Genomic DNA, 15,432 nt, shown 5'->3' on the forward strand with positions numbered 1-15,432 from the left:
TTTTAGGATAATTTGTTTCACTCCTCGGTCTGAAATCTGGCTGTGGCAGGTTTATGGTGAAATTATGTTCTTTCAACTACCAGATTATTGCTGCAACAGTACTCACTGGAACCTTCAGTAGTTTAGAATTTTTTCTGTAATCAATACCATCAGTATATCTTGAACAATATGGTTGCAAAGGTACCGATATAAGACCAATAAATCAAAGGCCCTCCTATGTATCAAGCATAAATCCTACATAGAAGAAATTAGGAGTATACAGCCAAATAGAGATACAATATAAGAAATTGTATTGAGCAGAAATAATAAAAATATTAAAAACTGAAAAATAAGTTGTACCAAGAATATAAACCTGACCTAGGGGGCATATATATTGTATGACAAATTTAACAAGAGGTAAGTGTAGATCTTCAAAGAGGTTGTCCAGTACTTAGTGTGAGGACCTGGCCGCTTTCTACATACTTTTCCAGCACTGAGCACCCCTTTTCGTCAATCTTAATTTTGTGTTTTGTTAGAAATTTGCTTGCTGTGTTTTGTTATTGATTTGTTTGCTCATCAGTTCAACCTCAGGTATCTATTCCATTCAGTGACCATATCTCCGAGACCTTGGGCCATTGTCACCACAGGTAAACCCAGGGGATGGGTTCCACCTGAGAAAATATCTCCACTAAGGCACAATTAGCTGGGGGAGGGAGGGGTGAGCTCTTCTGCCGATTCAGGGGGCTGAACCCTGTGCAGGAGAAAGAGAAGATTCATTGCTAGTCGGACAGAGAGCTGGGTGGAATCACGGGCTGCGGTCGTGATATCCATCATCCAAAGGAGCATATGCTGTGACTGCCAATATACCGGCGGGGGATACAAAAAGCTGTGGGCCAACCAAAAGATGGGGGACAGTGGGTATCACCTGGTACGGGGCAGTGGAACTACTGATCACAGGTTGGAACTCTAGGACTAAGAGAATTGCCTGTTGGACATTTACCTGGAATTGCTGTTCACCGTGGCCGGAAGGAATAAAACTAATTGCATCGATAACCTGCCTAGGTGATTATTAAAATCCAAAAAAATCATCTTTACACTTAAACAACCCCTTCTCATTCCTCATATTTGGTCCTGTTAAAATGAAAACAATTATACAAACGTCCCATGCCTGTGCACTTTCAGTGGTGTGAGCACTTGCGTTTCCGAGGCTTATGTGACATTTTTATGTCATCTGAGCTCTGCGACCATTCAGCGCTGGCATCACTGTCCCCACCTTTGGACACATCGAACAATAAGAGGAAATCAGAAAGCAGCAGCAGCCCTGGCTTCTTGTTGATGTTCAATACGTCCGAAGAAGGGGACAGTGAAGCTGATTGGGCGTAGGGCTCATGTGATGTAACAACTTCACATGAACCCTGGGAACACGAAAGTTAAAACATTTCCAACATTCTGAACATGAAAAAGGCTTCTCCCCTGTGTGATTTCTTTAAAGTTTATTAAGAGATGAATTCTGTGTAAAACATTCCCCACATTACGAACATGGAAAAGGCTTCTCCCCTGTGTGAATTCTTTGGTGACTAAGAAGAGAAGATTTCTTCACAAAACATTTCCCACATTCTGAACAGGAAAAAGGCTTCTCTCCTGTGTGACTTCTCTGGTGCCGAACCAAATTTGATTTCCATGTAAAATATTTCCCACATTCTGAACATGAAAAAGGCTTCTCCCCTGTGTGAGTCCTATGGTGAATAACAAGATCTGATTTCTGATTAAAACATTTCCCACATTCTGAACAGGAAAAAGATTTCTCCCCTGTGTGGGTTCTCTGATGTCTATCAAGAAACGATTTAAAATTAAAACATTTTCCACATTCTGAACAGGAAAAAGGCTTATCTCCTGTGTGTGTTCTTTTGTGGATATCAAGATGCGCTTTTCGGGTAAAACATTTTCCACATTTTGAACAGGAAAAAGGTGTCTCCTCTGTATGAGCTCTCTGGTGCTTAACCAAAGCAGATTTATGGTTAAAACATTTCCCACATTTTGAACATGAAAAAGGCTTTTTGCCTGTGTGAGTTCTCTGGTGGTCAAGCAAAGTTGAAATTTGGTTAAAACATTTCCCACATTCTGAACATAAAAAAGGCTTCTCTCCTGTGTGAGTTCTCTGGTGCTGAACCAAATTTGATTTCCATGTAAAAAATTTACCACATTCTGAACATGAAAAGGGCTTCTCCCCTGTGTGAGTTCTCTGGTGAATAACAAGATCTGATTTCTGGTTAAAACATTTTCCACATTCTGAACAAGAAAAAGGCTTCTCCCCTGTGTGGGTTCTCTGGTGTCTATCAAGAAGCGATTTAAAATTAAAACATTTTAAACATTCTGAACAGGAAAAAGGCTTATCTCCTGTGTGGGTTCTCTGGTGGATATCAAGATTCGCTTTCCGGGTAAAAAATTTCCCACATTCTGAACATGAAAAAGGCTTTTCTCCTGTGTGAGTTATTTGGTGCTGAAACAAATTTGATTTCCATGTAAAATATTTACCACATTCTGAACATGAAAAAGGCTTTTCCCCTGTGTGCATTCTTTGGTGTATGACAAGATCCCATTTCTGCTTAAAATATTTCCTACATTCTGAACATGAAAATGGCTTTTCCTCTGTGTGACTTCTCTGGTGTTTAACAAGACCTAATTTCTGGTTAAAACATTTTCCACAAGTGGAACAAGAAAATATTTTCTTCGTTGTGTGAATTTTTGGATGTTTAAGAAAAGACTTTTCGAGGGGAAAACTATTTCCATATTCTGATTGTGAAAATGGCTTCTTAGCTTTACCAGTAGTTCGCTTTTTAAAGCTTATTTCGTGACTTTGATTTTCCTTAGTAGTCGGTAATGAATCAGAAGATAGGACCTGTTTCATAGGATCACATGATAGATCTTTGCTGTGAAGGGATGATGGTGTATCTGTAGTAATGGCATTCACTTCAGTTGTATACTGTGGGATCTCAAGATCATCTAATTTAAAAATTGAAGATGTCAGCTGTCCCTCTGATCTCCTGGTATAGTCATCTGCCAAGAATAAAACAAATTATTATTTTTGAATAAAATATCCTCAAATTTTATATTTTTGAACATTTCTACTTAAACTGTCAGAAGAAATGCCAAGTTATGTAAAAATATTGAATTATTCACCAAGACAATGACAGTTCACAGTATAAGGCCGGAGTAACACTACTGTATAACATGGCCGAGTGCTATGCAATAAAACATCGCATAGGACTCGGCCCAGTGTTATTCTATGGGCCAGCTCTGATCAGTGATTATTTACTCATGCTGATTCGGTATGAAAAAACAATCACAGGATACTGTGATTAGCAGCGATACTCGATTCATTCGCTCCCATACAAGTCTATGGATGCGAGTGAAACAACGGACTGCACATGGATGTCAACCCAGTGCAGTCCGATATATACGCCGGGTCAGACCATGGAGGAGATGGAGAAAATACTTTCTCCATCTCTTCTGCACCTGTGCTGCGATCTTCTCATGCAAGAAAATCGCAGCACAGTAGCAGGACACTCAGCTCCTGATCGCTGCAGAGCAGGAGCAGAGGGTCAATAGCATATCACATCTGATGCTCTTGTATCAGATACCATACGCTGGTGTGACGCTGGCCTAATAGAAAACCTCATAGCATGAACCAGTAGAGCATGGTGTTCAATTGTTTGTTCATCCTGCCTCCCAAACATGGAATAAAAAAGTAGCAAACAATATTATGTAGGCAAAAATAATACTAATAAAAACTGTTACTCATCTCAAAAAAAACAAGTCCCCAACTCAGGTCCATCATCTGTCAATGGAAAAACAGAGGTTTCCCCATTATTAGTGGCTCAAAGGCTCTTGAAAAGCAACATGTACCCATAAACCAATCCAGAAATATCCACTCTCCCAAAGTATAGTCTCCCACTCACTTCTGAGCCTTGCAGTATGCCCAAACCACATTCAGCATCCATGTATTTGGCATTACTATAGTGAGAAGAACCCACTTAATTTACGGTGTGTGTCTCCTGGAGCACAATCTGGGCACTATGTGTTGGGTAATAAAATGGCTAATGTGCAATTTTCACTCTCCAACATCCACTGTGTACAAATTTCTGGAAAGTGGCTGTGAATTCATAATAGTCACTACTATTCATTGAGGGTTATAATCTCCAAAATGGGGTCACTATGGGGATTTTTATTGCTCTCATTTACTACCATTTTGTCATATTAGGGCTTCTGCAAATGGTGTGTCCCATCTCCTCTGGGATCTGCTCCTGCAATGTCTGCTTCACTCACCAGGAGCCGCCTTATTCATTCTGCAGGCGGCGCTGGTGATAGAGGAGACATCAGAACCAGAAGCTCTGGGTGGCGCAGGCAATGTCCAGCCACTAAGATTTGGGTGCCTGAGACCAGTAGTACCATCCAGTCTGGCAGTATGGGTGTGTGCTGTCCAGCTGGAGTAATCTGCTCCCTGCTTCAGCCATTTGGAAAGCACCGCACCCTACTAAAGCTGGAAGCATATTGCCGGGAGCTGCCAGATCCAGCCTTGTTCTCCTCTAGTTCAGTCCTCTGTGCTCAGCTCCTGGCTTGTGTATTTGTTTCTTGTTGTGACCCCGGCCTGTTTACTGACTACTCTTGTGTCTTCTGATTTTGTATTTTATCTGCCCTCCTGGTTCTGATCCGGCTACCTGACTATTTTTCCCATCTCACTCCACAGAACAGCAGGTAACACCGTGGCCCAAGTCTAGGGGTCTCTGTGTAATCCAGATCCATGTAGAGGGGTTAAATGGTGATGGGCAAAACTGTGACTAAAGACAATAACACATCTACTGAAATGAATAAAAACTCAACAGTCTTCATCAGCAAAAAAAAAATTGAGATGAGTAACAGGTGGTGAAACCTCTCTGGGGTAATTAGAGTATGGGGCTTGGTGGCTCTTCGCAATCTAAATTATCAAAAAATGCCAATATTTTCGGTCAGATGAGTTTCAAGAAGAAATATTAGACATCTAAATAGAACTTTTTATAATCGTGCAGAGCTGAGGTGTATTAAATTTAGATCTCAGGCATTTGGAAGAGTCAATGGAGACCTTTTTTTAAATACTATCAGGGGCTTGCAGACTCACATAAGTGAGGCAGGCAAATCCCACCACAAATCATACAAAATGAAAAACTGTAAACAAATAGACATAGAATAAAAAAAACATGTTTCACCCACATTAAGAACGTATATGTATCAGCAGAGAACTATAACATTAAACCGTAGATGCACTCATGTATTATGGACCATTGGAGCTACTATAAGTCCTGAGCAGAAGAGTAGAGAAAGTATTAGCGCCCCCATTTCAGGAGAGATTGTGCAGTAATCCGAATTCCTTGGGACTGAAAACAATGTACTTTATGACATGGAGTGAATCCATGAAACCAGGGCTCGAGCCATGCCAACACATCTCCTGCAGGCATGAATAAATGTATATTACAGCCAAGTTTGGCCGCAAAGACTGGACCTGGTCTTGTAGGGACCATATGAGCTTATTCAGCAGCACAGAATGGAGAGAAGGTAGATTCATCCAATAAGATATCAGGGATCTAGGAAGCCAACACCATCATTACCCTCCGCTTTCTCTTAAAGGCCCATCATAATAATTTTTTTTCAAGTGATTTTCTAACTTTTCAGCTCATTCTACGTACGCTGTCATTTGGCTTTGTAGTTTACAGACCTGAGCAGGTCACGGTCAACGTCTTCCAATCCCAGTGGTAAGGGGATCCTCCAGGTTGTAAGTTCTATACAGGAGGGCTTTCAATGCCCGAAGTCATTTGAACAGTTTTGGGTCTAAGAGAATGTTGTGGTCTAGAGGCAAAATGGTGATCACATGATTGTGATACGGTCAGACTACACAACCGATAAAACAGCTACAGCCGGTGACTGAGATAAATCTGTTATTTTCTGTATTTAGTGGTTACTACTCACCTGGGTAGTCATATGTAGGAATTTCCTCTTTACACCGCTCATCACCCCTCACATATGTCTCTGTAGTATTAATATGGGTCTGATCTTCACCCTGAAACAAATATTGTAAGAGTCACAGACAGATAGAGAAGTCACATCTACAATCAGCTCTAATCCTGCCATCTCCACCATTCTCATGACACAAATATAGAGCATATAATACTGGTGGATAAAACAAGACTGAACACAAGACCTTCACAGCCGTCTACACATCATAGGGGAGATCTCATGACACCTTCTCTCCATCTACCTGATGATCCTGAGGAACATTGGGATCTTCTTGTTTACAGTCCTGTGGAAGAAGAGGACGGGGACATCTCTCTGGTGTTGTCCTCTTACTGGATAGATCTGGAGGAAACACATACAGGGACTGAATTCATTCTTTACATACAGATAATTATAGGCCGTGTGTATTTTGTCCTGTCTATTACCTGATGATGTGAGGGGCTGGGGAACCTCCATGACGTCCTTGTACAGATCTTTGTGTCCTTCTAAATACTCCCACTCTTCCATGGAGAAATAGACAGCGACATCCTGACACCTTATAGGAACCTGACACATACAATGATACCGTCATCTCCACGATCCCTCCACAGCGTTACTGTATAATGTCCCAGCATTCCCAGCAGTGTCACCTCTCCAGTCAGCAGCTCAATCATCTTGAAGGTGAGTTCTAGGATCTTCTTGTCATTGATGTCCTCATGTATCAGGGGGTGAGATGGAGGCCCCGTGATTAGGCTCAGGGGTCTTCCCCATCCCTCAGACACAGGGTCCTGACAGCCCTCACTAGAGGTCTTCTTCACTACTGTATAACCCTAGTTATGGAGAGACACATTAATAAATCTCACTACAGACATTTCCAGAGTCCTCACCTCTCCAGTTCTGTCCATCTGTTATTCCCATAGATAAGAATGATGTAATGTGACGTCATCAGAATCTCTCACCTCTCCAGTAAGCCGGAAGAGGATCTCTAGGGTGAGGTGTAATATCCTCTCCGCCATCCTGTCTCTGTGCATATCCATCTTTGATGGATAAATCTGGAAAATTCTCTTCTATAGAAGATCTTCGCTGAGAGGATCCGATATTGTAAAGACCTTAATGAGACGAAGATGAGCCGATGTAACATCATAAAAATCCTGTGTAATAATACAATTACTGGAGGTAATAAGGGAAACATATGAGATGTATTATTTACAGTATTTAGCTTTCTTCTTTATATCTACATATATAAAGCAGTAAATCTGTGTGTGGAGCCCATAGAATACAAAACATTTTTCATCTGGTTTGAGTGAAATTTTGCGCTGCTGTCTTTAACATCAGACTAAAAATACAGCAAACATGAAACCTCAAAATTTTTCCCCTTGACAAGATTTGTCCCCAGAATTTAGGCTCTATAGAAATAAAGGAAAAAATGGGTGTCTGTGTGTATAATGTGACGCGCCCCCTGGGCCGTGGGGTACTCAGTAGCCGGGCCGGTCGGTGCTGGGGATGTCACGGTGGCAGTGACCTGGTCAATTAAAGGGAAAGTAAAAGGGGAAATAAAGTTTTTAGAGATAATGTTCGTGACACCACCTGTGGTATGCGGCTATATGGGGCCGCCGCTGCGGTGCAGATCCTCTGGAGCTGATGGTCACACAGCAGAGTTGGTTCAGCTCTCCACAGGCAGAGCTAAGCTCCAGGGCAGTATATGTAGAATTGTGGAGGTGGATGTTGTTGATGCGGTGTAATGCAGGTGATACCGCAGATAATGACCAGTCCACAGCTTAATGGCGGTTTCCTTTTATCTTTACTTGCGGTAGTTAGGCAGAAAGGGGCACGGGTACTAGCTGGTAGTAGAGGTCCGGGCAGCCTGGAAGCAAGTTGGGGATCCACCTCGCCATGTAGAGTTATAGGCCTTCCCTCTGCGCTATTCTCTTTGGCCCTGCTGCTTGAAGCTATGCTGCGGCCCTTGTCCCTGAGTAAAACGTCTCTTCCTCACCCGTATGGCAGGCAGCTCGGGTCTTCCTTAAGTGTCGCTCCCACTTGGCGGTGCTGGGCCCTATGGTGCTGCTGTGCCGCCGGGCGTCTGGTGGGGCCAGGAGACCTGCAGTCTCCTGCCCTCCGGATTCGGCTGCTGCGCCTTCAGTGTCCCACAACCACGGACTCCAGTGTCAGGTTCCTTTGCGCTTCTCTCCTCTGGGGCGAGCTTGTACACAGCTCCCTTCCCCAGGTCCTTCCTCGTCGCTCTCCTGTCTCCAACTCCTCTCCACTAACTCTTTCTAACCCGGCCTCCAGATTCCAATTTGAAGGGGAGGAGCTCCCCTTTCTGGTTTGGAGCCAGGAAAGTGTTGTATGCTGGTAAACCAGGCATGGCATTACCCCCTGTGAGGGAGGCAAGGCCACAGGGGCAACTGGACCACTGGGGTGCCACAAATGCCAAACCACAGTTTTTGCCCAAAGGGTCTCAAAGAGTTAGAGACTGCATCCAAGGAGTCACTCTTAAAGGTGCAGCAACCATATAGTCGCAAGGGGAGGAAACCTGATAAGTTGGTCTAAAGTCTGTAATTATAGCAACGGCTGTTGCAGAGGTAACTGGGGCCTCATTTTTGAGAATTGCCTCACAGTAAGATCTTTTTGGTTGGCTATAGCAACCAGATTGTAGCTTTCAACAATGAAGCTGCTGAGGTAAAATGAAAGCTGAGCACTGATTGGTTGCTATGGACAACTAGAAGGGTCTTACTGTGAGGAAGTGATACACTGTATGCTTTATATGTGTAGATTCACTTATTAGATAGCTGAAACAAATAAAAAACGCGAGTCCTGGCTTGAAGGGAAACAGATGAGACAGGCTGAATCAAAGGTAGCTAAAACATCTGAACACACGTCATCTTCAGAAGTGTGCCTAATAGCCAGGTGTCCATGTTTAAATATTCAACTTCATCCAAAACCGCTCCCCAGACTAGGAGACCCATTCCCATTCCTAGAGGTAAATTGTCATAGTGTATATAGAATGGAGTCTGTCTACAATAATGTACTGTGCCTGCGTTAATTCTCATGCGCTAGAGGTTCGATAATGTCCATCCCCTAGTGTGCATGTCCGGAAGTGACGCGCTTTAACTGAAACTCCAGATAAACTGATTGCTGCCGCGCCACTCATACCTCTGACTGCGCATGCCCGTAGTTATGTGTTACACACCAGAGCGTATCTAGGAACATTGTCGGAGATTACGTATGCCTGGATGTGTGCGTTCCACTCTGAAGAGCATCCCAGTCTCCTATCTGCGACTGCCCATGTCCAGAATTATACGTTCTACGCCGAAGTGCATAATGAATCTGGATTGCATTCCACCAATATAGAAAAGTCCTGTCTCTGAGATCAGTGTCATGGGAGATTAAGGCTATGTGCCCACGTTGCATTTATGAAGCAGAAAATTTCTGCTGCATAAATGCAAGTCCTCTCCCGGAAAAACGCATGCGGAATTCCGCACGCGTTTATCGCGCTTTTTTCGCGCGTTTATCACGCGTTTTCCACATGCGGAATTGCCTTGCGTTTTTTATGCATTGGACAAAGGCAATTCCGCTTGCGGAAACGCAAAATTAAATGACATGCTGCGGATTTTTGAACGCGGCATAAACGCTGCGGAAAAATCCGCAGCATGTGCATAGAAGTTGCGGAAACCCATTGGGGATCATGGGGTGCGGGTTACCAAGCATTTTACAAGCGTTTCCGCTGCGGAAATTCCGCATCAAAAACGCTTGTAAAACGCTACGTGGGCACACAGCCTAAAAACAAGTATTGTGTCACGGTTCCACCCCTCACTGTGTCGGGGATGCAGTTACTGACAGCTCAGCCGTCCAATCATGTACAGGGGCATGCTGAAGCTGTCGGTACTTTGATTGACAGCTCGGTCATCCAGTCAGGTACAGGGGCGTGCTGAAGCTGTCAGTGTGTTTATTGACAGCTCGACTGTCCAATCTGAGACTGGGAGGCACTGGCTATCTTCAGGTGTTCATTATTCCAGGTGACTGCCAGGCTACTTAACTGGGCTTTTTCTGCCAGACGTACATTCACGTAGTGTGAGGTTTGTGGCTCTGTGCTTTAGTGTTCTGTGTATTGATCTTCTGATGCCTGACCACTTCTGCTCTGATCCGCTATCCTTCTGGTATTCTGACCAATGGACTGTTACCTGACTATGCCTTTGCCTCTTCCCTCTGTTTATGACGTGCCCTCCTGGCTTTTGACTTCGGACTCCTTGACTATTTCGTCTCACGGCGTGGCCGTGAAAAGTGACTCAGCGTTACATATTGCACATCCTCACATCATGCAATAGGCTTTTAGATCTACTTCATCACTACAAAAAATATTGGATGATGGCCCACAGTATATTCCTAAATGGTCAAATTTGAACCCTATTGCATAATTAGAGATACACAAGGATCATCATACTTGTTAATTACTATATAGTAAATGTAGAATATATCTCGATAAAGTACAACAAAATGTGAACCCCATTCACAGGGAACTGAGTAGCAATGGGTAGAGTATAAAATCCAAAAATGTAATCCAGGATGGGGCTGTATTCACACAAAACAGGCATATGAAATTTGCTCATTGAGTCCCTTCGGGACTAGTGAATACAGTCAGGAGACCCACTCACTTTCCTTTTTGAGGATACATCTATTGTGACCAACTCCTCTTACATTGGGTTTAACCACCTCAACGATACAATTGAAGATGTCTTCGGTTTCACTGTACACTGGCTCCGGTGCTCAGGGAAGACATATTGGAGCTAGAGAGGGTACAAAGGAGGGCGACTAAGGTAATAAAGGGAATGGAGGGACTAGAATACCCAGAGAGGTTGTCAAAATTAGACCTATTTACGTTGGAAAAGAGAAGGCTTAGGGGAGACCTCATAAACATGTATAAATACATCAGGGGGCAGTACAGAGATCTCTCCCATGATCTGTTTATACCAAGGATGGTGACAAAGACGAGGGGGCACACTATGCGTCTGGAGGAAAGGAGGTTCCTGCACCAGCATAGAAGGGGATTCTTTACGGTCAGAGCCGTGAGACTCTGGAACTCTCTGGGAGAGGAAGTGGTGATGTCCAACTCACTTAATGAGTTCAAGAGAGGCCTGGACGCCTTTCTTGAGAACAATAAAATTACATCTTATGCTTAGTGATAGTTAATTAATCCAGGGATTTAATCTGACTGCCAGATTGGAGTTGGGAAGTGACTGTATATTAAAATGTGACATTTGAACACTTCCTTCTCGACCGTAAAAATTTGCCCTTGAGTATTCTTTTTTTCAGGGAGATGGGGTGGTGGCTATCCCACTTCAATAGTTTATTAGTGCTTGTAGGTTTATGGTAGATGAATGTCCCTAGGGTCACATCCAGTTCTTTCTTGATTGGTACATCCAGGAAAGGCAACGGGTTATAACTAAACTCCGTTGTAAATCTCAGGCCCACTCTATTGATGTTGAGTTTCCTGACAAATTCAAGAAACTGTTCACTCGTCCCTGACCAGATGATAAAAATGTTGTCAATATATCTATACCACACCCCAATATATGGATGTCACCACTTATGATCATCTCTGCATATTGTGGTTTCCTCCCACCAGCCCAGGAAAAAGGTTAGCATACAAGGGGGCACAGAGGCTCCCCATCACAGTACCGCTGAGCTCGGGGGAAGTACTTCCTATCAAAAAGAAAGAAGTTATGTGTAAGAGTGAATTTTATAAGATCCTCCATGAAGTCATTATGTCTGCTACACTCTACTGATCTCCATTTCAAGAAATGTCTTACTCCTCTGATACCATCCTCATGCGGTATATTACTGTACAAAGCCTCGATATCAAGAGTATTTATGTAGGGGAGCAGAAAAAGGGAAAACCATGTTCCAGAGGTTTTATTCCAACAGTAAAACCTCAGGACTTATTCCAACTGCAGGATCTCAGGCGGTACTGTGGGAACATTATACTGTGGGGGGCATCATACATACTGTATAAGGGGCATAAAGGGGGCATTACACTGTGTGGGGGCATCATACATACTGTATAAGGGGCATAATGGGGGCATTACACTGTGTGGGGGCATCATCCATAGTGCATAAGAGTCATAATGGGGGCATTACACTGTGTAGGGGCATCATACATCCTGCATAAGGGGCATAATGGGGGCATTACACTGTGGGGGGGCATCATACATCCTGCATAAGGGGCATAATGGGGGCATTACACTGTGTGGGGGCATTATACATCCTGCATAGGGGGCATTACACTGTGTGGAGGCATCATACATCCTGCATAAGGGGCATTACACTGTGTGGGGGCATCATACATACAGCATAAGGGGCATAATGGGGGCATTACACTGTGTGGGGGCATCATACATCCTGCATAAGGGGCATAATGGGGGCATTACACTGTGGGGCCAGTAAAGGGGTCCTGTACTATGAGAACAATACGTTTCCTCCCTTCCTGTCTCCATAGTTGGGTCGTATGTATCTATTACAGGAAACAGAACAAAAACCTTATGATTCTTATAAAGGGGCAACACAAGACCCCAAAAGAGTCTCGGTGCTGAAGGGGTTAATGCCCCCTGCGCCCAGTAATGGGGTCTCCACATACCTCCACTTGCAGAGCCGCCACCACATATATGGCTGCTCTGTGCGCACAGGAGCTGTGATGAGGTCACAGGAGGGGAGGAGTCAGGGGTCACATGATCAGGGGCCTCAGTGGATGCAGGACTCTGCTGTGCTGGTTGTCATGGTGCTGGATGAGCTGAAGTTTATGTGTGGGGTCAGGAGGGGTTTACAGTGTGGATGTAGCAGAGCCGCGTGTGTACGAGGTGTACGGAGCGGAGCCGCGTGTGTACGAGGCGTACGGAGCAGAGCCGCGTGTGTACGAGGTGTACGGAGCAGAGCCGCGTATCTACGAGGTGTACAGAGCAGAGCCGCGTGTGTACGAGGTGTACGGAGCAGAGCCGCGTGTGTACGAGGTGTACGGAGCGGAGAAGCGTGTGTACGAGGTGTACGGAGCAGAGCCGGGTGTGTACAAGGTGTACGGAGCAGAGCCGTGTGAGTACGAGGTGTACGGAGCGGAGCCGCGTGTGTACGAGGTGTACGGAGCAGAGCCGCGTGTGTACGAGGTGTACGGAGCGGAGAAGCGTGTGTACGAGGTGTACGGAGCAGAGCCGGGTGTGTACAAGGTGTACGGAGCAGAGCCGTGTGAGTACGAGGTGTACAGAGCAGAGCCGCGTGTGTACGAGGTGTACGGAGCAGAGCCGTGTGTGTACGAGGTGTACGGAGCGGAGAAGCGTGTGTACGAGGTGTACGGAGCAGAGCCGGGTGTGTACAAGGTGTACGGAGCAGAGCCGTGTGAGTACGAGGTGTACGGAGCGGAGCCGCATGTGTACGAGGTGTAGGGAGCAGAGCTGCGCGTGTACGAGGTGTAGGAAGCGGAGCCGCGTGTGTACGAGGTGTACGGAGAAGCGTGTACGATGTGTACGGAGCAGAGCCGGGTGTGTACAAGGTGTATGGAGCAGAGCCGTGTGAGTACGAGGTGTACGGAGCGGAGCCGCATGTGTACGAGGTGTAGGGAGCAGAGCCGCGCGTGTACGAGGTGTAGGAAGCGGAGCCGCGTGTGTACGAGGTGTACGGAGAAGCGTGTACGAGGTGTACGGAGCAGAGCCGGGTGTGTACAAGGTGTACGGAGCAGAGCCGTGTGAGTACGAGGTGTACGGAGCAGAGCCGTGTGAGTACGAGGTGTACGGAGCAGAGCCGTGTGTACGAGGTGTACGGAGCAGAGCCGCGTGTGCACGAGGTGTACGGAGCAGAGCCGCGTATCTACGAGGTGTACAGAGCAGAGCCGTGTGTGTACGAGGTGTACGGAGCGGAGAAGCGTGTACGAGGTGTACGGAGCAGAGTCGGGTGTGTACAAGGTGTACGGAGCAGAGCCGTGTGAGTACGAGGTGTACGGTGCGGAGCCGCATGTGTACGAGGTGTAGGGAGCAGAGCCGCGCGTGTACGAGGTGTAGGAAGCGGAGCCGCGTGTGTACGAGGTGTACGGAGAAGCGTGTACGAGGTGTACGGACCAGAGCCGGGTGTGTACAAGGTGTTCGGAGCAGAGCCGTGTGAGTACGAGGTGTACGGAGCAGAGCCGTGTGAGTACGAGGTGTACGGAGCGGAACCGCATGTGTACGAGGTGTAGGGAGCGGAGCCGCGTGTGTTCGGAGAAGCATGTACGAGGTGTACGGAGCGGACCCGCACATGTGTACGACGCATGTGGAGCGGCGCGTGTGCGAGGCGTGTGGACTTCGGTGATGACACCGCACCTTTCCAGGGACATGACAGCTGCTCTGTACAGCTGTCACGTGCCCCTAACAGCCACAGGTGGAGTCGCGATCCACCCATGGCAGTTAACATGTTACAGGGAATCTGTCACCCCTGGGACCTATCTGACCTCTAATATGGGGATACAGGTGATAGAAGTATGAATCTATACTTACCTGTATGTCCCATATTAGAGGTCTACTTGCTGTGTAATAGCTTTTTATTAAATTAGTTTTGGCAAGCTTCACATCTGGGGGACGCAAAGAAATCCCCGCCTATTAGCTTCATTTCCATATCCCCCCTCCTCCCCGCCACGTCACCCATTACCCTGTATGGACGGCGGTCTTCTTCCTGCCGTCTGTGTAGCCTTGTGGAGCAGGAAACTTGTGCGCAGGCGCCGGTGAGTCACAATTGTGAAATTGCACTTTTTTTGCAATTTCACCGCACTTTTAATTTTTTTCCTGTTTTCCAGTACACAATATGGTAAAACCAATGGTGTTGTTCAAAAGTACAACTCGTCTTGCAAAAAACAATCCCTCACACGGCCATATTGACGGAAAAATAAAACAGTTATGGCTCTGGAGAGAAGGGGAGCAAAAAACGAAAACGCAAAAATGGAGAAACCCAAGGTAGTAAAGGGGTTAATATCAAATAATTATAAAAAAAAAATAGAAAAGTGTTAGAAAATATTTGTTTTTATTTCTTTCATATCGGCATCGAAGAAAACCAGCATATGGATCTTTTCCAGCCTTGGTGCCAGGTTATCTGGGCCCATTCCATCCAGTGTTGTTTGTCGCAAAATCCCTTCCCAGATCCTCTGAATTCCTACATGGGATGTAAATTCCCTCAGGACTGACCCGCTGAATTCACAGCTTATGAATCAACATTTACATTTTGTTCATATTTATCCGGAACTTTGTAAAAGCGTCTAAATGGTTAATATTTCTGATGAATTGTATCATTTATTTCAGTTAAATGTACGATATAGATTTTTGGCAATGTTCACACTCTGCATCTGAATCATAGAATCATAGAATGGTAGAGTTGGAAGGGACCTCCTGGGTCATCTGGTCCAACCCCCTGCTCAAAGCAGGA

General features: G+C 45.4%; 1 protein-coding gene across 1 annotated transcript; it reads right to left on the reverse strand.

Moving 5' to 3' along the window:
* Nucleotides 1-1,455: 1,455 nt before the first annotated feature.
* Nucleotides 1,456-12,701, reverse strand: LOC141201589 (uncharacterized). Its single transcript, XM_073663584.1, has 7 exons — nt 12,635-12,701; nt 6,963-7,112; nt 6,654-6,833; nt 6,450-6,570; nt 6,269-6,366; nt 5,980-6,070; nt 1,456-3,036 (listed from the first exon to the last, which is right to left on the reverse strand). Exons 2-7 carry the CDS (start codon nt 7,038-7,040, stop codon nt 1,511-1,513), a joined length of 2,094 nt encoding a protein of 697 aa, XP_073519685.1. The 5' UTR covers nt 7,041-7,112; nt 12,635-12,701; the 3' UTR covers nt 1,456-1,510.
* Between the last annotated feature and the right edge of the window lie 2,731 nt (nt 12,702-15,432).

The sequence above is a fragment of the Phyllobates terribilis genome, unplaced genomic scaffold, assembly GCF_046119375.1.
Source record: "Phyllobates terribilis strain yellow unplaced genomic scaffold, ASM4611937v1 Scaffold_119__1_contigs__length_5224398, whole genome shotgun sequence".
Lineage (NCBI taxonomy): Eukaryota > Metazoa > Chordata > Amphibia > Anura > Dendrobatidae > Phyllobates > Phyllobates terribilis.